Source organism: Podarcis gaigeae (assembly GCF_964106915.1).
Source record: "Podarcis gaigeae genome assembly, chromosome: 1".
NCBI classification, from domain to species: Eukaryota; Metazoa; Chordata; class Lepidosauria; order Squamata; family Lacertidae; genus Podarcis; species Podarcis gaigeae.
The window spans coordinates 83,305,439-83,332,726 of NC_139678.1; the positions used below are offsets into that span (position 1 = coordinate 83,305,439).

Here is a 27,288-nt window from a genome sequence, read left to right on the forward strand (position 1 = left end):
GCTAGTCTTCCCTCTGTTGAATTACAGATTTGGCATAGAATATTTAATGATTGGCTTTGGCTCAATTTAACCCCCATCAATCTACTGCCTCTAGTATTGCAAGACCGTCATGAGTGTGCCTGGACTAAAATTGTCATCCAAAAGCTTTATTCCTTTGGTTTATCGATACAACAGTTATTAACATTGGGCTTCATCAAAGCAAATAATTTAAATAGACAGTGCCTATATGACATTGAACAACTGAATAATTTGGCCACCATAAGGAAAAATTGCCCATGGTATGATTATTTTCCACCTAGCTGAAGATGAAGTGTGGATAAAAGTTAATTTTTTGCACAGTGAAATATTTTAAAATGTTGCTGTCGGTAAAATCCAGTTTTATAAAATGAAGGGAATTTTGCCACTAATTCCAATTGAGTGTGTAAATAGCAGCTCCTGTAATTCAAGAGTGGAGGTAACTGGACTCCAACTCCCATTACCTCTGACTATTGGCTCTGCTGGCTAGTGCTGATGGAAGTCCACAGGAATCTTGTAGTGCTGGTTTATTTTATTTTTAAGGAAGCCTGGTAGCCATCCAGGTTCAACTACCATGTTATTTTTAATTCTCTTACAGAGGGATATAGAATGAAGCAAAATGAAAGCACTGTAACAGAATTCATCCTTGCAGGATTCATGGTCCACCCTGACCTCCAAGTCCCACTCTTCCTCTTGTTCCTTATAATCTATGTAGCCACAATAATAGGCAACCTTGGGATAATCATAGTGATCAGTGTGGATGCCCAGCTCCAGACACCAATGTACTTTTTCCTGAGAAACCTCTCCATTATCGATATTGGTTATTCAACTGCCATTGCCCCCAAGATGCTGACAACATTTTTGGCAGAGAAGACAACCATTTCCTTCAAGGGATGCACAGTGCAATTCTTCTTCTTTGCCGTCTTCATAACCACAGAAGGTTGCCTTCTAGCTGTGATGGCGTACGATCGCTTCACAGCCATCTGCAACCCACTGCTCTATTTTGCTATTATGTCAAGGAAGCATTGTACCATATTGGTGGTGCTTGCATATGCTTGTGGACTTACAAGTTCAATTCTCCAGACTTCCTTTATTTTTACTTTGTCCTTCTGCAGTTCAAATATCATTAATCATTTTTTCTGTGATGTTCCCCCAATACTTAAGTTGTCCTGTTCAGACACCCATGTCGCTCACACTGTGAATTTCCTTTTATCCACTATAATTGCACTGACAACTTTTCTCATTGTCTTGGTCTCTTACATCGCTATTCTTTTTGCCATCCTGAGGATCAGCTCTGCTCAGGGCAGATACAAAGCCTTCTCCACCTGTGCTTCCCACTTGATCACAGTCATTATCTTCTATGGAACCATCTTCTTCATGTATATACGTCCTGGTTCTACTTTTTCAATAGATCAGGATAAAATAGTTTCTGTGTTCTATAGTCTGATGATCTCCTTCCTTAACCCACTTATCTATAGCCTGAGGAACAAAGAAGTGAAAGACGCTTTGGGTAGGACCATAGAGAAGTCAACTTTCTTCAAGTAAAAATGCCTTTTTCTTTACACTAAAGAAAGATATAACAAGGTTTTGTGTGTGCATAAGCTAGCCGAATGCTTTCTAACATGATGGCCAGGTTATCAAGCTACTGTGTAGAAGTAAGGTATAGTGCCTTTTGCAATTGATATATTTCATTTTAAGGGTATATTTTAGGATATGCCCTACCAATGAATCCAGTAACAGGGCTTTTAGGCTCCATAAGGGCCATATTCAGTCAGATGATAGAGAAATTATTACACACCAACTATTGCTTGATTGACAATTTGTTAGCATTAGAGGAAACAAATCACAAACATTTGGGAGAATGTTCAGGTGGCTGACCTGAGTAAGAGTAAGAGAAAATAACAGGCAGAATCCTCTTATTATTTGCTGGATATACAAAATTTAGGAGAATGTGGAACCACAAATTGTATTGTGAGCTTTATAAAAATGTTATGATTTCTTATCTTCATGCTGTTTTTTACTGTGTTTCTTGTTTCTTTGTAAAATAAGCTGAATATTGTGCAATTACTTATTTCTGCTTTCTATCTATCAAAGGATGCATAATGTACTGGGCACAGATGTTCTGGGTCATTGATCAACCCCTCTTTGGGAAACATCAGATGATGCATTGCCTCGATTGCTTTCTTTAGAATCACAAAACAGTGGGGATATGCAAGGCTGGCATGGGAGGAGTGAGAAACTGACCCTGTGTTATGGACCTCTGATACTCCAATAAGGTTCCTCCTGGAATCTTACTGGGCCATGATCCAAATTGGTGAGGGTTGAGACCACTGCTTCCTCTGTCCTGAGAGTCTCAACTGCCCTGCCATCTCCAACCCAGTCAGGCTCTGCTGAGCCCACTTCTCTGCCACAACCCTGACATGTCCCTCCATATGTCCCATAAACTACTCTGAGCCACCTCAGGCCACTGATGCTGCCACCTGTCATGGACTGGCTGGATGCAAAGGTGTGGTGAAAGGCACCAGCTGGGGGACCTCAAGGGAACTCACAAGGGAACTTACTCAAAGCCAGGGGATAGGTGGTGGGAGGACGATCAGTGTTCAGACGAAAAAGAAGGAACAAACTGGAGGGAGGTGGTGTCAGAAGCTGAAGCGGTAACAGGGTTTAGTGAGCAGGAAGGGACTAAGGCAGAGAGCGGTCCAGAATCAAAGGTAGAAGTGGAGGCTGGAGAGGAGGGGGGGCAAAATTCAGAGGTGAGGCAGGCTGCTGAAGAAGCCAGGGGGTCTCCTCCTTGTACTGTGACCAGCTCCCCCCCCCCCCCGCGCGCTGTCTCCCAGATACTGCAGAGGTTTGAAGAGGACAGAGCACAAAGTCAAAGAAGTCCCAGATTGCTTGGAAAGGACCCAGAGGAGGAGGAGACATAGAGAGCTGTAGGAAGGCGGGGACCGTCAGCCCTCACAATTGCATCATTGGAGTAGGACCAACTGGGAAGAATTGCTGTGTTCACTAAGCCTGAGCTGGTTTTGTTTCATTGAATAAAGAGTTTTCACTGAAACCTTTTGAGTTTTTGCTGACCTGCCCCCCACTTCCGCCTTGACAGCAGCACTGCCAACAGCCTCCTATTCAAGGCCTTCCAGTGCTGGTTCCTCACTGCACATCAGCATCTCGAGAAGGCGGAGGAGGAGAGGGTTGGGAAGCCCTTTGTAGCCTCTGCCTGCTACTCCTCACTCCTCCTGTCTACTGAATATGCCAGTGATATCAATAGGAAGGGGCTTCTCACCCTCCTCCCAAAGGTGCAGCCGCCAGGACTCCTTTTGGAGCCATGTAGTGGAGAGTGACATTATCTGTCCTGAATCTTTCACCATTAAGCTTCATTGGATGTTCACAAGTTCTAGTGTAAGGAGAAGGGGAGGGGGTGTTTCATCTACAGTGGTACCTCAGGTTAAGTACTTAATTCGTTCCGGAGGTCCGTTCTTAACCTGAAACTGTTCTTAATCTGAAGCACCGCTTTAGCTAATGGAGGCTCCTGCTGCCGCCACGGAGCAGGAGCCCGATTTCTGTTTTCATCCTGAAGCAAAGTTCTTAATCTGAAGCATTATTTCTGGGTTAGCGGAGTCTGTAACCTGAAGTGTATGTAACCCGAGGTACCACTGTATTCACTTTCCCTATGCCATGCATACTTTTATAAACATATTTTATTTATTTATTTATTTATTTTCTATACCACCCTTCATCTGAGGATCACAAGGAGGTTCACAGTATAAAAACACAGAAATACACAACAGGTAACAAACCGTCTATCATATCCCCTCTTATTCACCTTTCCTCTAAACTACAATGCCTCCTCCAATTGAAAATGGGTGTGCCTTTGCCACGTCCCCGCTCCCCTGGAAAGGAGGCTACACTTGGTTTTGCCTGTGGGAGAAGTAAAAGGGTTGACCATAGGGCGGTTTGGCCAATGCAGGAGAGCAGTCAGCCAGGCAATTTATTTGCCTCCTTCTCACCAAACTTTCCTGTATACTTTTGCTACACCCTCCCTCCCTATTCAGTATTGGCTGTTTTGGTTAGCTGCCCTTTGAAGGGGCTGTGTATGAATTTATTTATTTTGGGGGGGGGGAGCCAATGTCACATAGGAAAGAGTGAAAGCTGACCTCAAAACTGGTAAGAAATAGTTAAGGGGGAACCTAATGGCTGAATATTAAAGTGAAAAACAACCCCTTATGAGGTGCAATGAGGATTCTGATTCCTGCAGGGAACAATAGATTAAGTTGCATTTCAGGGTCTGTAGTTGGAGGGGAAATGGTGAGGAGCTGGGATGGCAGAAGGTGATTGGTTGAAGAACAAACAGCTAAGATGCCCTATATTTCCTGCTTGGCAGGTGTCATAATTGAAATGCTGTTGGAAGCTCTTTCAACTGGCCAGTAATGCAGTACTGAAAAAAGTTTGACTGATTTGGAATTTGATGTGAGCCTCTGTACCTGAACTCCCAATGGTAATTTCACCCCAATACATTATATATTATATAATATATTACACCTAGGAAAAGAAAACAAAATAACAGGCTCAGACATTAGCATACGTTAAGCCTGATATGTAGATTAAAATTCATTCAGCCATACTTCAGAGGGGAGGGAATTCCACAATTGGGAAACTTATTGTAAAAAAAAAAAAATAGAGGAAAATAACTAATGAGAATTATTACTGAATTCTGGTATGTGACTGGGGAGGCAATAATTCTGTTTGAAACTTCTTATAATGACTAGCAGAAACTTGAATGAATTGGATGACTGTATGTCCTCAGGTGACATACAAACTCATGGAACTTACTCATGAGTTTCAAGCATTTGACTTCTAGCCAATATCAAAGCAACTATAAAATTAGCCTTTCTATCATTATGCCTTACTTTGGGGCTTTAGGAATGGCATCTTTCCTCTTCACAGGTAAGGTTCCTAGCTTGATATATTCTCAGAGTGCTTGGGATGTTTTATTTTTCATTAGCCAGATGATATCTATGAACACTTCTTATTTCTGGAAGCCAAAAAAAAAACTATTTGGAATTTATTTTGGCTTTCTTTTCACAAAAGCTAGGGAGGTTGACTTCTTACAACTCTGCATGAGATCTCTCTTGCAGATTGCCCGGGATTGTAATCCAGAAATGCAGATATTTTAATTCATTGGATAAGCAGTTTATTTGCTTAATGTGTTTTTATCTGACATTGCAGCTGGATTCAAACCACAAGGAAAAAATCAGATTGAGATTAAGAGACACATTACCATTGAAGGGAGTGGGTTATCACTCAGTTACAGTATTTTGGCATTCCGTCTATATAGCCTCAATCCAAGAAACATTTTTAGTAGAAAATGGAGGGCAGTTTACCTGCTGTACAGCAGTTCACTTCTTTGTTTCTCACAGCAGTGTCAAAGATAACCTTCCTACAGGGAGTACAGTTCATTACAAGCATACAGTGGTACCTCTGGTTAAGAACTTAATTCATTCCGGAGGTCCGTTCTTAACCTGAAACTGTTCTTGACCTGAGCTACCACTTTAGCTAATGGGGCTTCCCGCTGCCACCTCACGATTTCTCTTCTCATCCTGAAGCAAAGTTCTTAACTCGAGGTACTATTTCTGAGTTAGTGGAGTCTGTAACCTGAAGTGTCTGTAACCTGAAGCGTCTGTAACCCAAGGTACCACTGTACTTACATTCCTGCTTTGCTATAAAATTCTACTAGCCCAAGTTTCTGAGAGAGCATGATCTGAAAAGTGCAGTATTGAATTAGAATAATAATATTTTTAAAATGAGGAAAAGAAATCCTGAAATGATGGAGTAGTCTTAGCTTTTGGAGGACAAAAAAGCTAGATGGAGCTGTCCCATGCTGAACTAATTAGAGCTTTAAGGATGATCTGAACACACACAGAGAGAGAGAGAGAGAGAGAGAGAGAGAGAGAGAGAGAGAGAGAGAGACTTTTAGATACCGAAAATGGTGTTGTTTTAGGTGGGGAAAGTGTTACAATGCTTGCTAGGGATGTGGCACATTACCAGTAAAAGTCCCTGTCACTGGCAAAAGAGAACCTGCAGAGACTTGACAGAGGCTGAGAGATGGAGTAGAGAATTACACAATCCTGACAATTTTATTTATTACTCTGAACTGCTTGTGAAAGAATGGCAGGATATGTGTGAGAAAGAGGGAGGGAGAGTGAAGTGGTCCTATGCTACAGTTGTCCCACAAGGAAAGGGTTTTCTGCAGAAATGAAACACATGCAAGGAGATGGAGTCACTTAAGCAGTCTTCCTCTGTCCCCAGACAACATTTTGTCAGGAAATGCCCATAACTTAAAATGGCCGCACTTTCCAGGAGAGAACGAAGTCACAAAGAAAGTTTTTGATGAAAAGGCTGAGATAAAATTTAATTTTTAAAAAATGCCCCTGTTGGTGCACACTATTCAGAGATAAGTAGGAATACCCTTCACATGTTGGTTTTTCTTCCACTCTGCTCACTTTGGTGGTCAGCCCTGTGGAATGAATATGAGCTCATCCACATAGGTTTTGGTGCAGGTACCCCTAACAGAGTAGCAATGTACACCTTAGTGAGCAGACATGAAAGCCTTGGTTTCATAGAATCTCAGCTGTCACACATCAACCTGCTACAGATTAACCCACACAATCCCAGTGTAGATAGGTACACTTCCTGCAGGCCAGATAATATCAGGTGACTCAAGGAATTGCTCCCAAATGCCTAAGTTGTTGGATGTGAATATAAAAGGTTCTCCCGTACAGTAAATTAAATTCTAAAACTTGATTTAGTTTGTGTTAACTCTTTCTTTCTGGATGGGAGTACTTCAGTTTAGAGCTTAAGGGCATACGCACAGTTCAGTGGCCTAACATTACTTCCTGGTGTTTAAGAGAAGGTGGAGTGTGAATAGATGTACCTTTAAACTATGTTAATTGGTCACAGGGTGCAATATTTTTAAGCATTATGGGTAAAATGTTATGGGTAAAATCCAGTTTTATAAAATGAAGGGAATTTTGCCACTAATTCCCATCCAATGTGGAAATAACAGCACCTGTATTTCAATAATGGAAGCAATTAAATTCCAACTTCCATTAGCCCTGACCATAGGATTTGCTGGCTGGGGCTGATGGGAATGGAGACAAAAAAAACCTGGAGGGCCAAAGGTTCTACACCCAATGCTGTAGTTTGTGGTATTTGTTCATTCCCCTCAAACGTACAGTTTACTTGAATGAACGAATTTTAATGCAGTCTGGTAGCCATCCAGCTTCAAAAACCATATTCTTTTTAATTCTCTTACAGAGGGATATAGAATGAAGCAAAATGAAAGCACTGTAACAGAGTTCATCCTGGTAGGATTCATGGACCACCCTGACCTCCAAGTCCCACTCTTCTTCTTGTTCCTTATAATCTATGTAGCCACAATAATAGGCAACCTTGGGATAATCATAGTGACCAGTGTGGATGCCCAGCTTCACACCCCAATGTACTTTTTCCTGAGAAACCTCTCCATTATTGATATTGGTTATTCAACTGCCATTGCCCCCAAGTTGCTGACAACCTTTGTGGCAGAGGAGAAGACAACCATTTCCTTCAAGGGATGCACAGTGCAATTCTTCTTCCTCGCTATTTTCATAACCACAGAAGTTTGCCTTCTAGCTGTGATGGCGTACGATCGCTTCACAGCCATCTGCAACCCACTGCTCTATTTTGCTATTATGTCAAGGAAGCATTGTACTATATTGGTGGTGGTTGCATATGCTTGTGGACTTACAAGTTCAATTCTCCAGACTTCTTTTATTTTTACTTTGTCCTTCTGCAGTTCAAATATCATTAATCATTTTTTCTGTGATGTTCCCCCAATACTTAAGTTGTCCTGTTCAGACACCCATGTCACTCACACTGTGCATTTCGTTTTATCCACTATAATTGCACTGACAACTTTTCTCATTGTTTTGGTCTCTTACATCGCTATTCTTTTTGCCATCCTGAGGATCAGCTCTGCCCAGGGCCGATACAAAGCCTTCTCCACTTGTGCTTCCCACTTGATCACAGTCATTATCTTCTATGGAACCATCTTCTTCATGTATATACGACCTGGCTCCAGTTTCCCAAAGGATCAGGACAAAATAGTTTCTGTGTTCTATACTCTTGTGATCTCCTTGCTCAACCCTCTCATCTACAGCCTAAGGAACAAAGATGTGAAAGATGCTTTTGGTAGGACGGCAGAGAAGGTGATATTTTTCAAGTAAAAATAGTAAAAGCATGACCTTTTCTTAAGACTAAAGAAAGATATTAAAAGGCTTTGCTTTTCAACTCCCAGTCCCCATCATATGTTAGAGGGCAAATAATGCTATCTAACATGATGACCACCTCATCATGCTAGCATGTAGAAGGAAGCTGTAGCGCCTTCTGCAATGATAAATAGGAAGGAGGATTCTCTTAGTTAAGCCACTGAAATAACTAAGATTGTATCTGACTATCTTTCCAGAATAAATAGGTGGAATCACAATGGAAGTATAAGACCATTTGGCAAGCACCCTGTTTAAACAGATGGGGTGAGTGTAGGGATTCACTCTCCAGTTCTGCCCCATCTAATATTTTTCCACTCCCAGTTCCCATCATATGTTAGAGGGCAAATTTGTGCAAAGAAGAATGTGCTCCATGTGTGTTTAGGCTCCTCGCATAATTTAGAAACCGTCATGGTCATGGTTCTAAATAACTCAGGAAATCAATAAGCATAGGGCATATTCCTCTCTGCAGACCTTCATATCCAAAATATTGAAGGGCAGCGGGGTGAAGTACAGTAATAGGAATGCATTGGTTCACATGAAGCCTGGAATACCTGGACATGCCTGTAGCATATAGGAATGTTAAAGAATCTCTGGAATCTTCAGCCTTCCAGATGTTGCTGGATTACAGCTCCGATTGTCCCAGGGCCCAGACCATTGGCTCTTCTGGAGTCCAGCAGCATCTGTAAAGCCACAAGTTCTCTTGGAATGGTCCTGGCACAAGTATGATTGAGATGCACACATAAGACAATGTATTATATGGTAATAATGTAGGTGTCAAAACCAGTTGTGTCGTAGTATTCCAATTAAAGTTCCAACATAGATCTATATAAAGTATTATGATTTTGTGGATTTTAATTGTCCATCTCAAAGGGCCCAGTTCAGATGCTGATCTTGTACATGCGAAGTTACGTGGTTTTGCCCAAATGTAAATCTTGTTAACTTGCTTTCATTGAACTGCATTTTCCATTTTTATGTCCAGTTTTCAAGAAGTCATTTTAGAACACCGTGCAATCCCTTCTTGTAATACTAGTAGAACACTTGGCTACCCTGGTGAGAACCCTAAGGTACCTCTCATTTCTAGCTTGCTCGAGAGGCTATATAAAACGAGGTGTCCTTGAAGCCTTTCATCCACTGAATGCTGACCCATCAGAAAAGGATAGAGTAGCCATGTGGTTTCCTTGGCGTGCTACTACCCAAGTAATCAGTGATAAGCACAGATAAGCAAAATCCTGGCTTCAGTGTGTGAAAAATGAAGGTGGTATTACCCAACAAGGAGAGAGAAGGATGTGTTCTGTTCACGCCCAAGAAAAAATGCTTTTTGGACATCTGTGCTAAAAGAAATGTAAAATATGATATGATATAATATGATATGATATGATATGATATGATGATATGATATCCAGTAGTGGTGCTTTTTGGTTACATAAAATGGTACATCCTGTCAGATGATAGAAAAAATGTAACACACCTCTTAACTATGCTTGATTCACAATTAGTTACCATTAGAGGAAAATAAGCACCTCATAATGGATAATTGGATCATGAATACTTGGGAGAATGTTCACATAATAAAATTGGTGAACATGATAAGAGGAAAGGGATGTACATAGGTAGATAATCATTTTGTTGAGACATGGTCTCCTTTTACTGTGTTTGTGGAAAATTACACAGATAAATGTTGAAACACAAATATTGTTGGGTGTTTTATAAAAATGTTACATTTTCTATCTACAGGCTGTTTTTATTGTATTTTTTACCTATTTTTAAAATAAGTTGAATCTGTTGTAATTACTTTTATATGTAATTTTTGAGAATAAAAAGCTGAAAACAAGAGAAGGATAGAATAACATTTTTTTAAGAATTGTCTCCAGCGTTAGTCAACCCACTAAAACTAATGAACATGACAAACTTAGGTCCTTTAAGGTCAATAAGTCTACACGGAATAAAACTAAGTTTGATACAACCAAAACCAGGAAGTTCTACCCGCACTAAAAACTTGGTGAAATAAAAAGGCATTAGATCTTCATCTGAAGTTAAAAGAGATGGGGCCAAATGAAGTAACTAGAAAGAGGGTATTCTACATATTGGGTGCCACAATAGAAAAATGGCCAGTCTTGCATCTGAACCAATCATATTTTTGAAGATAGTGGAATACATAGTAAAGACTCTTGAAATCGAGCACAATCAGGGAACAGGATTGTATGGAAGAAGGATGCCCTTCAAGTATACTACTTTGAAACCCTTTAGCACTTTACAGTTAGGAAAGGACAAAGTAAGCAACATCTATTCTGCCATCTTGTTTGGAATTATATTTTCAAAGTAAACAAAGTAGCTAATGGCCCATGAAGATGTCACACTTTGGGGAGGGAGGGGAATCTGATGCCACCTTCATACCATATATTTTAAACACTATAAATAGTAGTGGCTTCTTCCAAAGACTTTTGGGAGGTATAATTTATTAAGGGTGCTGAGAGTTCTTAGAAGACCCCCATTCCTTCCCAAGAGCTACAGTTCCCAGTGATATCAGTAGGAAGGGGCTTCTCACCCGACTTCCTCTCTTCCCAAAGGTGCACCCGCCAGGACTCCTTTTGGAGCCGTGTAGTGGGGAGTGACATTATCTGTCCCGAATCTTTCACCATTAAGCTTCATTGGATGTTCACAACTAACTTCTAGTGTAAGAAGAAGGGGGGGGGGGTTCAACTATTCACTTTCTCTATGCCATGCATACTTTTATAAACATATTTATTTGTATTTATCTATTTTCTATACCATCCTTCATTTGAGGATCACAAGGAGGTTTACAGTATAAAAACACAGAAATACACAACAGGTAACAAACCGTCTATCATATCCCCTCTTATTCACCTTTCCTCTAAAGTACAGTGCCTCCTCCAATTTAAAACGGGTGTGCCTTTGCCACATCCCAGCTCCCCAGGAAAGGAGGCTACACTTGGTTTTGCCTGTGGGAGAAGTAAAAGGGTTGACCATAGGGCGGTTTGGCCAATGCAGGAGAGCAGTCAGCCAGGCAATTTATTTGCCTCCTTCTCACCAAACTTTCCTGTATACTTTTGCTACACCCTCCCTCCCTATTCAGTATTGGCTGTTTTGGTTAGCTGCCCTTTGAAGGGGCTGTGTATGAATTTATTTATTTTTTTTGGGGGGGGAGCCAATGTCACATAGGAAAGAGTGAAAGCTGACCTCAAAACTGGTAAGAAATAGTTAAGGGGGAACCTAATGGCTGAATATTAAAGTGAAAAACAACCCCTTATGAGGTGCAATGAGGATTCTGATTCCTGCAGGGAACAATAGATTAAGTTGCATTTCAGGGTCTGTAGTTGGAGGGGAAATGGTGAGGAGCTGGGATGGCAGAAGGTGATTGGTTGAAGAACAAACAGCTAAGATGCCCTATATTTCCTGCTTGGCAGGTGTCATAATTGAAATGCTGTTGGAAGCTCTTTCAACTGGCCAGTAATGCAGTACTGAAAAAAGTTTGACTGATTTGGAATTTGATGTGAGCCTCTGTACCTGAACTCCCAATGGTAATTTCACCCCAATACATTATATATTATATAATATATTACACCTAGGAAAAGAAAACAAAATAACAGGCTCAGACATTAGCATACGTTAAGCCTGATATGTAGATTAAAATTCATTCAGCCATACTTCAGAGGGGAGGGAATTCCACAATTGGGAAACTTATTGTAAAAAAAAAAAATAGAGGAAAATAACTAATGAGAATTATTACTGAATTCTGGAATGTGAATGGTGAGGCAATAATTCTGTTTGAAACTTCTTATAATGACTAGCAGAAACTTGAATGAATTGGAACACTGTATGTCCTCAGGTGACATACAAACTCATGGAACTTACTCATGAGTTTCAAGCATTTGACTTCTAGCCAATATCAAAGCAACTATAAAATTAGCCTTTCTATCATTATGCCTTACTTTGGGGCTTTAGGAATGGCATCTTTCCTCTTCACAGGTAAGGTTCCTAGCTTGATATATTCTCAGAGTGCTTGGGATGTTTTATTTTTCATTAGCCAGATGATATCTATGAACACTTCATATTTCTGGAAACAAAACAAAAAACTATTTGGAATTTATTTTGGCTTTCTTTTCACAAAAGCTGGGGAGGTTGACTTTTTATGACAATGCATGAGATCTCTCTTGCAGATTGCCTGTGATTGTAATCCAGAAATGCAGATATTTTAATTCAATGGATAAGCAGTTTATTTGCTTAATGTGTTTTTATCTGACATTGCGGCTGGATTCAAACCACAAGGAATCAGATTGAGATTAAGAGACACATTACCATTGAAGGGAGTGGGTTATCACTCAGTTACAATATTTTGGCATTCCGTCTATATAGCCTCAATCCAAGAAACATTTTTAGGAGAAAATGGAGGGCAGTTTACCTGCTGTAGAGCAGTTTACTTCTTCGTTTCTCACAGCAGTGTCAAAGATAACCTTCCTACAGGGAGTACAGTTCATTACAAGCATACAGTGGTACCTCTGGTTAAGAACTTAATTCATTCCGGAGGTCCGTTCTTAACCTGAAACTGTTCTTGACCTTGGGTACCACTTTAGCTAATGGGGTTTCCCGCTGCCACCGCACGATTTCTCTTCTCATCCTGAAGCAAAGTTCTTAACCCGAGGTACTATTTCTGGGTTTGTGGAGTCTGTAACCTGAAGCGTCTGTAAACTGAAGTGTCTGTAACCTGAGGTACCACTGTACTTAGATTCTTGCTTTGCTTTAAAATTCTGCTATCCCAGGTTTCTCAGAGAGCAAGATTTGAATAGTGCAGTATTGCAGTAATAATATTTTAAAAATGAGGGAAAGAAATCCTGAAATGATGGAGTAGTCTTAGCTTTTGGAGGACAAAAAAGCTAGATGGAGCTGTCCCATGCTGAACTAATTAGAGCTTTAAGGATGATCTGAACACACAAACACACACACACTTTTAGGTACACAAAATGGTGTTGTTTTAGGTGGGGAACGTGTTACAATGCTTGCTAGGGATGTGGCACATTACCAGTAAGAGTCCCTGTCTCTTGCAAAAGAGAACCTGCAGAGACAAGGTGGATTTCACTTGACAGAGGCTGGGAGATGGAGTAGAGAATTACACATAATAAATAAAACTAAAACTTAGTTTTAGTTTTATTTATTATGTTTTATTTGGTTGTATCAAACTTAGTTTTATTTTAATAAAAATAAAACTAAGTTTGATACAACCAAAACCAGGAAGGGTATAGCACAGACAGGTGAAGACCCCCACCCCCCACCCCAAGGCCAGCTCCCGCATGGAATAAAGACACACGACACTGTCTTATGGGGTTAAAATTGGCCACAACTTTATTTAAGATTCAGGTGTAGGGAGACCTTGGCTTCAACCTTGGGCCTTTATTGCCCCCCAGACCCCAGACCCAATCTGGGGAACATCAGATTGAGTGAGGATTGAACTGGCTCTGGAGAACGTCTGTTCAAGCAGAGAGCCCACCCCCCCCCAATTTGCCGCTACATGGGGGAGACCAATGACAACCTCTCAGTTCAATGACTCCCCTCAGAACAATCCCTTTAATGGGGAAACCTGGGATCGTTGCTACAGGGGGTGGCGTGTGTCACCGCTTCATGCCCCCCCCCAAAATTAGGGAAGAAAGACTAAAGGATTCCACCCAAGGCCTGTAACCACCAAAGTTGTAACGTTTTGCTACGGGGAAGGCAAAACCTGCCAATGCAGGAAAATTCCTTTCTGGCCCTTTAACAGTGACCAATACATAGCAGCGCAGGCATACCTGTGAAGAAGAAGTTAACCTGCAAAAGAAAGCTTAACCGAGGGAGGGCGGGGTGGGAGGAGCTCTGCAGCTGACTATGATCCCCCAGGTAAGTTCCACCCTCTATTGTGTGGGTAGGGAAGTCCCACCCCCTACCTGGCCCACTCTCCTGGCAACGCCTCCCCCACCGGGATTGGTTGACTGTCCGAGGTTGGGCAGGAACCCTCCAGTTATCCAGCCTCAGGAGCGGGGGGGGCAATGCCAGGCAATACTGCTAGGAGCCATGTAGGATCATGGGTGCTGCGTGCATCCACGCAAAGTACGCCCCCCATTTAATGTGGGGAGCATTCATTCTACAAATTGGGTGCAACAGTAGAAAAATAACCAGTCTTGCATCTGAACCAATCATATTTTTGAACATAAAGGACCTGACCATTAGGTCCAGTCGTGGCCGACTCTGGGGTTGCAGCGCTCATCTCGCTTTATTGGCCGAGGGAGCCGGCGTACAGCTAATGGGGTCATGTGGCCAGCATGACAAAGCTGCTTCAGTGGAACCAGAGCAGCACACGGAAACACTGTTTACCTTCCCGCCGGAGCAGTACCTATTTCAAACTGCTAGGTTTCAAACTGCTAGGTTGGTAGGAGCAGGGACCGAGCAACGGGAGCTCAGCCTGTCGTGGGGATTCGAACCGCCGACCTTCTGTTTAACCCACAGCGCCACCCGCATCCCATTGTAAAGCCTATTGAAATTGAGCACAATCAGGGAACAGGATTGTATGGAAGAAGGATGTCCTTCAAATATGCTTCTTTGAAACCCTTTAGCACTTTACAGTTAGGAAAGGACAAAGTAAGCACCATCTATTCTGCCATCTTGTTTGGAATTATCTTTTCAAAGTAAACAAAGTCACTAATGGCCCATGAAGATGTCACACTTGGGGAGAGAGGGGAATTTGACGCCACCTTCATACCATGTGTTTTAAACATTATGATACTACTTTAAACAGTCATGGCATTTTCGAAAGAATTTCGGGAGCTATAATTTATTAAGGGTGCTGAGAGTTCTTAGAAGACTCCCATTCCTTCCCCAGAGCTACAGCTCCAGAGTAGTTTGACAACCAATCCTTCTTCATGGGGAACTCTGGGAATTGTAGCTATGGCAGAGGAATAGGGGTCTCCTAAAAGCTCTTAGCACACTATAATAATATATTATAGCTCCCAGATTAATTTGGAGAAAGCATCTTGCTTCTGCACTATACAGCTTTCAGTGAATGCTGAAGATGCACCTTTTTGCCCTGGTCTTTGACAGCTGAAATATCTATTTTCAGAACCCACCACATTCCTGTGATTCTACCTTTCTTTTAAATAGTGCTTGTGGCGATCACACAGGGTCCCCGGACATTTGACGGTCTATTGATCCCTGTGCCACCACTGTGATCACTTTTCCGCTGCCACCAACGTGCTTCTCTTGGGTACACATGGAGTCCAGACAGTTGTTAACATTAAAACAAATAATCAAGTTTATTTTGTAAGCCTGAACAAGTTTATGGTTTCAGTTAATTTTTCTTATCCTTAGTTTACCAACCCTCAGACTTATCCTCCCTCTTCCTTCTCCAACTCCCAACAGATTTCCACACAACTCCAACTCTAACTCCTCCCCTTTGGTTCCCAGTGGCCAATCACTTCACACTCAACTCATTTAACCCTTTCCTTATGACCCACCTAGGAGGGCAAATGCCACAGTGCTTAATACTAAGTGTCAAAGGATAGCCAGCAATAAACCACACTGTGCATGCTGTGCATGCTCTTTATTAGCAAAAACCCATTCCACACAGGAGGGTCTGGCCTACTGGGCACAGCAACTCATTTCTGGTAGGACTTGCCCCCATGAAGCAGTTGCAGAGACTGAAGTTCCTTGCCTCCTGGCAGGTGCCTAAGTCCCCTCCACTCCAGGGTTTTTCAAAGCAATAGGATGCAAGGTGCACACATCACCAATCTCCCCTCTGCCCTTTTCATGCTTCTCCTGGATCTGGCAAATCTCAGCTGGGCCAGCCAGAATAAAAAGCTGGGCAGGAGACCTGAGCAAAGACTGCCTCATTCAGGTCTGCTCCCCAAGCCACGCCCCCTAGGCTGCCACGCACCAGCTCATTCAAATCTAAGGGTTTGGTGGGAACCCATGAGTCTCTGCACCAGCCGAGAGGGACAACTGCATCGGGCACCACCGCTGCTTGCCGTGAAAGTGTGGTAAGCAGCCATTCTGGCACATCTCAAACCCCTTGGGAGTGATCTTGCCACTAGCTAATTCATTATTTCTTGCATCAGTTGTGTTTGAAATCTCTAAAGATGGGTTTGGGGAATATTTTTCCAGAAACCTCAGCTATTGGGGATTAATAATAAAATTCTTGGGGCATCATTACAATCTTTTCCCCGATAATTTCTTCTATAATTTGTCAACAGGAAGCAAATGGCACTGGGAATATTTGGATAGAACATCTAAATGATGCATTATTCTCGCTATAGAAATAATGGTCCCAATCCAACTAAAGCTAATTTTAATGCAGTCCCATTGAAAGCAATGGAACAAGTTATTTCCATAGATTGAATTAATCTGCATTGTTTTCTCAAGATTGCAGATTTGGGCTAGGATTCAACTAACAAATCCTTTCAGAAGAAGCCCTGCACAAGGGGTCAGCTTACACAATGGGGCTTCCCCCACCCCCACAAAAAAAAGAAAACGCACCTGGGAGGACTCCCAGAATAGCATGCAGGTGGTGAAGGCAGATTGTTCCATTTGGTAATCTCATATGCTTGTGCAGAAGGAGCATTTGCAGTAGAACCAATCAGATAAGAGGGCCAGAGAGACAAACGGAGGAATGTGTTGATTTCCGATTCCCTCCGATTCTCAGTTTTCAATCTTAATTTGGTTCTCCACAGTTCTGTAGCAAGTAGCAATTATTGTTGCTGCTGTTTTAAAAGAAGTCCTCATTGAACTGCATCAGTATTTTAGTGCAATTACCTCCTAATAAACACATTAATTTTGACTAAAATACACATATTTGTCAGCAGATGTACCCAAGAGAATGCATTCTTGTATGCTGTAAACCTAATGTGAATTTTATGCACACTTTCACTTAATATATGCATTTTTGTGCACAATATTTTATTGGAGAACTGCATCACAAAACTCAGAGAAGTGTGAATTTTGAATGATAGTTGTGTTTCATTCAATGATAGTTGGTGCAAGACATGTGACTTAGGTCATTTCTCATTAAAATGCAAACAAAATCAGTTTTCTCCCTCATATCTTAACACATGATATCATGGCATGCATCATGATGACAGACTATGCACAGCATGTTCTCATTGTGCACTTTTCAATGCACATTCACAGAATCAAACATGCTTATGAGACATCCGTAGGAGCCAGCTTCTAGGGGCTGAGGTCCCTTGTCCTCTCCCCCAATAAAATATTTGACCATTGCCATTCAAATGGTGAGTGTGTACCTCATCTTATGATGCAGGGCAGGGTTTGCTGGGCTCCCCAATATTTTATTCAAGTTGCCACCCCTATTGTGAGATTTCAGAATAATCATTCTCTCCTCTTTCTTTGTTTTCATAACTTAATCTAATTTATCCCACCATCACAAATAGTTGCTCTGTAGCTGGTATTTATATTTATTGTTCTATCCACATGCTGTGTCATGTAATTTCCTGTTTCTCAATCCAGCACAAGTTGTAGGGCAGGGGTAGCCAATATCATGCCAACCAGACATTGCTGGACTACAGGGGATGAGGGTGGCACTTTGGTCTAAACCACTGAGCCTCTTGGGCTTGCAGATCAGAAGGTTGGCGGTTTGAATCCCTGCGACGGGGTGAGCTCCCATTGCTCTGTCCCAGCTCCTGCCAACCTAGCAGTTAGAAAGCACACCAGTGCAAGTAGATAAATAAGTACCACTGCGACAGGAAGGTAAACAGCATTTCTGTGCACTCTGGTTTCCATCACGGTGTTCCGTTGTGACAGAAGCAGTTTAGTAATGCTGGCCACACAACACAGAAAGCTGTCTGTGGACAGACACCAGCTCCCTTGGCCTGTAAGTAAGATGAGCGCTGCAACCCAATGGTCGCCTTTGACTGGACTTAACTATCCAGGGGTCCTTTACCTTTTAGCTGCTGGACTACAGCTCCCATTAGTCCCATCAGCATGACCAACAATAAAGAATGATGGGAGTTGCAGCCCACAACATCTGAAGGGTACTACATTGGCTATTCCTGATGTAGGGCATGATGCACACAAACATTATTAGGACAGAGCTGACCCTGGAGGGAAGAAAGATGCATTTAAAGGGGTACATTGTCACCCTTGTTGGTACAGGGCTGTTGAAGTTCATCTGAAAAGAGGAGGGGGACTCTTCATTTGCTGTCACTGAATATAAAGATAATCTTAATGAGTTTTTCTGTTTGTGGCTTTATGATTATTGCCTTGAGACCTTTCAGGGACTCTGTTTCAATGTACTTATGAAAGGAATGTTTTGCAACTCATGCTCACCTAATCCAAATCTCTTTGGGACCAAATAATGGCATCTACCTCCCTCCTTCTTTGAGGCTTCCTCCTTCTTGCTTTAAGAGATATAAATGCACCACAGTCTTCTCATTCTGCCAGCCTTCCTATTTGAAGATTAGGATCACCATGCTGTCAAAACAACCTGTGTTTGTCATCATAAGGCTTCTTGTTCTATGTCTGCTTTAGAATGCAAGAGAATGCAAAGGAAATCTTAGTCGTGTGGGAAATGTTGCAGGCAATGTTGAGGAATCTCTAGGTAAGTCAAATGTGCTATTATACGTTTTAAGGTAATGGCAGACTGTAAATATTAATCAACATCTATATGGCTCTTTTGACATCTGTAGCATAGGGAAAGGTCTCCTAACTGGGGATAGTCCTGTTCCCTGTGGCCTCTGCAAATTGTTTGCTTGAGAGAGTGAATCTAACTCCAGAATAATTGCCTTTTCCTGTATTGTCTTTGCACAAATTAGAGAAAAAATTTCTATGGAAAAAAGGAACGAAAAAATGAATCAATTTATTTCGGTCACTGACCAGAATGGTATGGAGGAAACGGTGGAATGAGAAAAGGTTAAGCAGCTCTATGTCACCCCCTCCATTTAAGCATGTGGCCCTTTGAAATTATTGCTGGCTGGAAAAAAATGTGAAGGGCTATATGCTATTCTGTGTTCCTTGTTATTCCTCCACTTAAATGTGTGGCCTCCAAAAACAGCCTTTGATTAAATGAGAGATGGAGGGGGAGAGAATATCACGTTACATGTGTAACACCTAGCGAAAAGGTTAAGCAGCACTATGTCACCCTAGGCATGTGGCCTCATGAAACTACTGCAGTTTGGGGGGGGAAATGTGAATGGTGATATGCTATTCTGTGTCATGTCAAGAATGGAAATAATTCTCTTTCATCATTGTTCTCATATTCTTGTTTACAGGTGAGAGCACACCTTACATAAATGGCAGAGGGAAACTTCACCACAATTACTGAATTTGTATTGCTGGGATTCACAGATAACCAGAATACGATGTTTGTTCTCTTCACTGTGTTCTTACTGATTTACTTGTTGATCCTGGTGGGGAACATTGGCATGGTAACATTAATCAGAGTTGACTCCAGGCTCCACACTCCCATGTATTTTTTCCTCAGTAGCCTGTCACTTTTGGATATTGGTTACTCCAGTGTCATTGCTCCCAGGACACTGATGACCTTTGTGGCAGAAAGCAAAACTATTTCCTTCACTGGCTGTGCCCTGCAGTTCTTCTTTTTCTGCATTGCTGTATCCTGTGAGTGCTGCCTGCTGGGTGTGATGGCATATGATCGCTTCATTGCAATCTGCAACCCACTGTTGTATACTGCTCTCATGTCCAGGAAGCTCTGTTATTTGCTTGTGGCTGGTTCCTATCTAACAGGTTGTGTGAATGCAATTGTCCAGACTTCATTTATATTTAATTTGTCCTTCTGCAGATCCAACATCATCAACCATTTCTTCTGTGATGTGCCCCCTATCCTAAAGCTCTCCTGCTCAGATACAGGTGTCACTGATATAATTCATTTCACCTTCTCAACAGCAATTGTATCAGTAACTCTCCTGACCATTCTTGTCTCTTACACATACATTCTTGTTGCCATCCTTCGGATCAACTCATCCGAGGGCAGACGAAAAGCCTTCTCCACCTGTGCCTCCCACCTTACGGCTGTCACCGTATTCTATGGGACAGCCATTTTCATGTACTTAAGGCCCAGTTCAAAATATTCAGTGGAGCAAGACAAAATCATCTCTGTCTTTTATACCCTTGCGATACCTATGTTGAATCCACTCATCTACAGTCTGAGAAATAAGGAGGTAAAAGAAGCTTTCAAAAGGTTGGTTGGAGGAAAGGTTGTTTCTCAGAGACAGTAACTATCATCGTCCTATGTTTGATCCTGTTCCTTCCTGCTATCTTTATTGCAATGTCTAAATTATGAATTTTGGCCTTTACTTTGTGCTACATCCAGGTAATGCTGTTATCCTATACATAGCTTACAAATAGTTGCATTGAGCTCTGCAAGTTGGAGGGCTGCTTGCCCAGCTTTGGGAAGGAGGGGCTCTGGCCAGGTCCTAGAGTCCACACATCTCCTTCCCAAAACCCAGTAAGTGATTGCTCAGCTTTGTGAAGGAAGTGGGAGGGCTCTACAACTCCACCTTTCCAATACCAGGTAAACCTGTGATCATAGGATGCTCAGGTGGTGATGGTGAATAAATAAATGTAGAGTGGATTTCCTCTGCTCTCCTTGCATAAGTAAAAGAAGTGTAAGATGTGAGTTACCTTTCACTATATGCGAATAAAATGTAAGTTTTACTGACCAGTGATTATTAAATTTACTGAAACACAGAGAATTCAAATTGTTGTTGTTGTTTAGTTGTTTAGTTGTTGTCCGACTCTTCGTGACCCCATGGACCAGGCACTCCTGTCTTCCACTGCCTCCCGCAGTTTGGTCAAACTCATGCTGGCAGCTTCGAGAACACTATCCAACCATCTCGTCCTCTGTCGTCCCCTTCTCCTTGTGCCCTCCATCTTTCCCAACATCAGAGTCTTTTCCAGGGAGTCTTCTCTTCTCATGAGGTGGCCAAAGTATTGGAGCCTCAGCTTCAGGATCTGTCCTTCCAGTGAGCACTCAGGGCTGATTTCCTTCAGAATGGATAGGTTTGATCTTCTTGCAGTCCATGGGACTCTCAAGAGTGTCTTCCAGCACCGTAATTCAAAAGTATCAATTCTTCAGTGATTCTTTATGGTCCAGCTCTCACTTCCATACATCAACTACTGGGAAAACCATAGCTTTTACTATATGGACCTTTGTTGGCAAGGTGATGTCTCTGCTTTTAAAGATGCTGTCTAGGTTTGTCATTGCTTTTCTCCAAGAAGCAGGCGTCTTTTAATTTCATGGCTGCTGTCACCATCTGCAGTGATCATGGAGCCCAAGAAAGTAAAATCTCTCACTGCCTCCATTTCTTTCCCTTTCTGTTTTCTACCAGAGGGGGAATGAGACACTACATTAATGTGCAACACAGAGTTTACTTTTTAACACGTAAGTGATGGAAATACTTGGCACATCTATGGGAGAGATGAATATCTCTCTTCTATCATTCGGGTGTACAACGCGTCAATCCTGAGACCCCAGTCGATCCTGGGGTTGTTTCTGTACTACTCCTTCTCTCTCCAGCCTCCTTCCTCCGAAGCCAGCTTACCATCCTTCCTGCTGGGCTCTTGGGGGATAGAGCGCTGGCGGTGGGGAGGGGGATGTTGCCTTCACGGAGGGAGAGAGAGAGAAGCAGTGGAGCCCCCCCCCACCCGAAACCCCCCGGTGGATACACAGAGCTTTGCGAAAGAGGCTCTTCCTGAGCGAGGACAAATCGAGGGCTGGCAATGGGCAGGTGGCAGTGGTGGACTGTGGAGCAACATCAAGATGTTGCCCGATGTCAGTTTTCCCTTTGGAGGCTTGCTGATTTTGGAGGGTCCTCACTGAGGGAGAGACTGGAGGGTTCAGCACCCTCAGCCCCATCCCCCAAAAGACGCAATTGATGGAGCAAAGCAGTTTAATGTTGGAGCTTTCCATTTCCTGCCAGAGAGTTGCAAAGCGGGCAACAGATCAGGGCGCATTAAAAGCAAGCGACGAAGTAGTGAGATGGAAAGGACTCCAAAGTAACATCGCAGGAGGCAAACATGTCTTCCTAAGCAGTGAATGGTTTGCTAGTATGACATGGACATGGCCACTTCTCTTTGGTTCAGATCCTTCTGCCCCCAGGAGACAGCTGTGCACACTCATTCTGCACTTTTGTCATCCGAAGCCCCTTTCTCCGGGTCTGGGAAACCCTGACTCTGCTGGAAGGTGCTGTCTCCCCAGAGCCAGTCCCCTGCGCTTGGTCCCAGAGCTGTGGGGAGCCTCAGCACCAGCAGGGGCCAGGCTGCTTGGCAGCAATGTGTCTCCACTGCCCCTTGTCACTATTGGCCAGGAAAAGTGATGGTGGCGGCGGCAGCGGGGTGGGACCAAGCAACCATCCTGCTGGCATGTTGTGTGTGTTGCTGCTGTGGTGGGGGCTTGAGGGGGGGAGAGAGAGAGTGCTGCTTTAAACTCCCCCTCCCGCATCCAGTTAGCCACCTCCTTCCACATAAGCACCCCCCTGCACGCTCTCCTCGTCCCTCCAAGTGTTAATTGGCCCTGTATTTGGCTGGTTTGGATGGTGCTGCTGCTCCCCTGAGCAGACAACACAGACGTCACTGGCCTACTTCAGAGCTTCTTCCTCTAGCCCAGCTAATACCCGGAGGAGAAGCATCGCCCGGTGAGAGCTCCGCAGCGCACTCCACTAACCCGGCTAGTGACCTTCTGGGGTGGGGCGGGCGGAAGAGACCATCAGACAGACCAGTTTGGCCCTGAGGGGGTCTAAAGCTGTTTCTACACAGCTTAAAACACACATGTTATGGGAGGGGGCGGAATGAGTATGTTTAAGTTGAAGAATGAAAATGGGTAGATCTCTGCCATTTTTTGATACTGAGTCACAATATCACAACCTATCTGAAGTTGGACATGCCTCTATCAGAATCATAGATTAAGTCCTTTTCAAGTGCTCTCCTCCACACTAGTGCTCTTCAACCCTGGGTCCCCAGATGTTGTTGTACTGCAGCTCTCATCATCCCTGACCATTGTCTAAACTGGCTGAGAACAATGGAAGTGCAAATTCTGGAGAGCCAAAGTTGAAGAACATTGTTCCATAGGATTGTGATCACATGGAACAGGAGAGTAGGACCACAGCTGCTGGCCATGCCTCCATCACCACATCACTAAGGGAAATGGGTGTCAAATGAAACCTTTGTCTTTTCCTTATTATGGACGGAATCCCTGAAATATGAACAGTGGAAAATTGGACTGGTTGACAAGTTGTATTACCCAAACATGAGACAGCACTATATAAAATATTTTTTATTTATGTATTTATTTTATTACATTTATATCCCACCTTTCCTCTAATGAGCCCAAGGTGGCATACATCCTAATCCTGCCCTGAACAGAATCAGAAATGTCTTGCAGAGCCCTAGCTCTTATCCTTGGAAAGTTTCATTCAAGGAAGAGAGATGGGTTAGATATATAGATCTTAGGTAAGAAAATAATAATTGCTATTTTGGAACTATGAAAACTTTAACATGAATCACATGAACATACTATAGTTCCCCCTTTTTTCTTTTAGAAATGTCAAAATACTATGGAACAAGCATAATTTTGAATAGCTAATAAATTCAAACAATTCAAATTAATACTCAGCTTTATTGGCAAAACCCTTCACCTCTACCATCTACCTCCAAAGATTAATTGTTTTATTTATGTTTTGCATGGCCAACATTATCAGGGGAATATGTTCCCAAGTGATGAACCAGTCCTTGAATTAATAAGATAAAATCAAATTGGGGTAACTCACAACTGCAGTGCTGATTGCTTCTAGCCAGAGGTAAGATACTTGAAGATAGTAGCATAGCTTCATTCATTCATTCATTCATTCATTCATTCATTCTTACATGTATGCATCCATCCCTGCTAGTCTCCATCTTCATTTCAGTGCTCATTTTTAAAATGTTATTGACAAACTGAACAGGAGTTGCCTTTAAAGCCTGAGAAAGAAACAGAAGCTGTATAAAGAATGATTCAGTAAACTGTATTCAGCCCTACACCATCTATTAGGGTTAGATGAAGCATCTTGCTCACCTGTGTTATGTAACAAAGGCAGAGATCATTTGTTTTCAAAGTGCTACTCTGCCTAAAAATACGTGGTAGGGGGTGGTTCATCGCAGTAGGCAGGGGGGGATTTTTGGTCTGTTCTTGTTTTAATGTGAAATGACCTAGTTTGCTGTTCCTAAAACAATGCACAGACCAAGACACATCTGTGCTTCAAAATTTGCACTTCTTTGTATTTTGCAATGCAAAATACAAAGTTCTTCATATGTGCATATTAAGGGGAAATGTTCATAACCATGCAGAGAGAGAGAGAGAGAGAGAGAGAGAGAGAGAAATATACATAGATTAATTATATTAAGCAACATTGTTTGCCAAAATATGCATGTTAGGAGAAAATGCCCACAAATCTGCAGATAAATTTCCAAAAGGGCTTTTTTTAAAATATTCGAACTGACATGACAATATGGAATATTGCAGGAAGGGAAAATGCGAACCTTAGAGAAATTAAATGGATAAATTTCTCCAGCAATACATTTGCAATCATTCCAATGTATTTCAAAACCTCAAGACAGGGTTAATGCCAAGAGCTAGATCAGAAAGATTTTTTAAAACTAATAAGACTTCACTTCCTTTTTCCTTATAGGTCAGATAACATTACTGGTAACATGAATAAGGGAAATGACAGCTCAGTGACTGAATTCCTCTTGCTGGGCTTTGCTGTCTTTGGAAAGAAACCAACTCTACTTTTCCTAGGTTTCTCTCTTATATATGGCACAATCCTGGTCTTCAACTTCACCATCATGTCTGTCATCCTGTTTGACCGGACTTTACACAGCCCCATGTACTTTCTGCTCTTTGCATTCTCCGCATCAGAAACCTGCACTACATTTATCACCATCCCTAAGTTGTTGGTGACCCTGGTGACAGGCAGTCAATCCATTTCCTTTGACGAGTGTGCCATGCAGATGTTTTTCATTTCTGTATTTGGAGCGAACAACTGTTTCCTGCTTGCTGCTATGGCTTATGACCGATATGTGGCAATATGCTGCCCACTTCAGTACCAGGTGCTGATGAACAAAAGAATTTGTACCCAAATGGTAGCTGCTTCATGTGTAACTGGATGTATCATATCACTGAGTATTAATACTCTCATTTTCAGGTTGCCCTTCTGTGGGCCAAATAGAATCAGGCATTTCTTTTGTGATTTCCTACCTGTGCTGACTCTGGCTTGCATTGATGAATCGGTCTTGCACCTGACTAATATTGCAATCATTATTTTGTGTGCCACTGTTTTGCTGGGCACAGCCATGGTGATGTTTGTCTCATACCTGTACATCATTTCTGCCATCCTAAGGATCCCTTCCAGCTTAGGAAGGCAGAAAGCCTTCTCCACATGTGCCTCCCACCTCACAGTGGTGATAACACACTTTGGGTGTGCATCCTTTGTGTATTTGAGACCCAAGTCTTCCTCATCGCTAGATCAGGACACATTGATCTCGGTGACTTATGTCTTTCTAACCCCTCTACTGAACCCTGTGATTTATACCTTAAGAAACAGGGAGGTTAGAATAGCCATAAAGAAATTACTAGTGCACTCGTTCTGTTCTCAGAAACTGTGAAGAGAAGGCACTTTGACATTTTTGTCAATTAGCAAGCAAGTCCTGACTGAGAATGTAGTTGTTTAAGCTGTGACAGCTATTTGACATGAGAAATAAACTAGAATATGATTTAGGGTTGGGACCATGGTATAGAAGATAAGGGTACTCCACTTCTTCCATACTCTCTGGTTCCAATCCTGATCATGTCCACCAATGACGGTCATTTTCAGTCTTCAAAATACAAGGAATGTCAATCCAAACCTCAAACATTATGGGTAGTTTGGTATTAGTTTTAATTAACAAAATACCGTTCTCTAATACAGTTTGCCAGTCCACTGTTTCAGTATTTGTACCTGAATAAATATTTAAGTACTCAAAAAATCTGTAGGCAGTGATTTGTAATCAAAGGGTTGGTATCTGTTAGATCAGAGAGAGTCAATGTCTTCCCTTCAGATATTTGGGGGACTAGAACTCTCATCAGGGTGAACTGGCTGGCCAGCCATTTCCTTGGCTGTTGTGGGAACTTCATTCTCAGAAAGTGGGGAAGAGACTGACTCAGTAGGATCCCCTCCCTTTCTGTGATATCTGGGAGCAAAGGGGTAGAACCCTCTCCCTTGTCACTTCTTCATCTGTCCCAAATCCCAACTACTGAATCCCCTGTCTCCTCTTGTGACAGACCCACCATGTTCCACTTGGCACCATGGGGTCCATAACGATCAGTCATTATGATTGCAACTATGGAGGCAGAGCATAGCCATCAAGCATTAGCCATCAAGCATAGCCACACATAGCCTTTGAAACTGTCCAGATAGGGTGCAAGAAGCCTTTAGAGCTCTCCTTCTCTGGTAGGACGGGAAAACCTAAGATTTTAACCATTCATCCTTTACCCATCCACTTTCTCCCACCCTAGTCTCTTACAATCATTCATCCAACCACAGTCCTTGGACATACTTACTCAACCCATTTTTCACTGTACATGTCAGAACCCTCCTTGTACTCCATATGGAGTGGCTTTTCATTTTAACATTCAAAGGTCGGTCCCACCTGGAGCAATCCAGTGTTTGTCCAAATGGAGAGGAAGTCAGGTGGTGAGGAGAGTGGGAAGTTGATGATATAGTCAGACAATCCCACCTCCATTGTCTCCCTCTTCCCCCACTACTTATTGCCAACCACATGTTTCATTAGGGCTTAATACCCTGGTTGAACCTGGGCTAGGAGGGGGGAGTGAGACAAGGTCACCAACCACATTGAGTTGTATAACCCTGATTACACCTTCTTCGGTGGGGCAGGAAGACACACTGGCCACTGGATCAATTAGAGCTTAAACTGTTATCCTTTTAAT

At 42.4% G+C, this 27,288-nt stretch overlaps 4 protein-coding genes across 4 annotated transcripts; all 4 read left to right on the plus strand.

Moving 5' to 3' along the window:
• Positions 1–624: 624 nt before the first annotated feature.
• Positions 625–1,560, plus strand: LOC310826722 (olfactory receptor 5AR1-like; the record flags this gene model as incomplete). The annotated part of the gene is made up of 1 exon (XM_083701927.1): positions 625–1,560. One exon carries the CDS (start codon positions 625–627, stop codon positions 1,558–1,560), a length of 936 nt encoding a protein of 311 aa, XP_083558053.1.
• Positions 1,561–7,337: 5,777 nt separating this feature from the next.
• On the plus strand, positions 7,338–8,276 carry LOC310826589 (olfactory receptor 5AR1-like; the record flags this gene model as incomplete). The annotated part of the gene is made up of 1 exon (XM_083701708.1): positions 7,338–8,276. The coding sequence occupies one exon, from the start codon at positions 7,338–7,340 to the stop codon at positions 8,274–8,276; it is 939 nt and encodes a 312-aa protein (XP_083557834.1).
• An 11,324-nt stretch (positions 8,277–19,600) lies between these two features.
• On the plus strand, positions 19,601–20,545 carry LOC310826529 (olfactory receptor 5AR1-like; the record flags this gene model as incomplete). The annotated part of the gene is made up of 1 exon (XM_083701584.1): positions 19,601–20,545. One exon carries the CDS (start codon positions 19,601–19,603, stop codon positions 20,543–20,545), a length of 945 nt encoding a protein of 314 aa, XP_083557710.1.
• A 4,468-nt stretch (positions 20,546–25,013) lies between these two features.
• On the plus strand, positions 25,014–25,967 carry LOC310826503 (olfactory receptor 10T2-like; the record flags this gene model as incomplete). The annotated part of the gene is made up of 1 exon (XM_083701521.1): positions 25,014–25,967. The coding sequence occupies one exon, from the start codon at positions 25,014–25,016 to the stop codon at positions 25,965–25,967; it is 954 nt and encodes a 317-aa protein (XP_083557647.1).
• Positions 25,968–27,288: the final 1,321 nt, after the last annotated feature.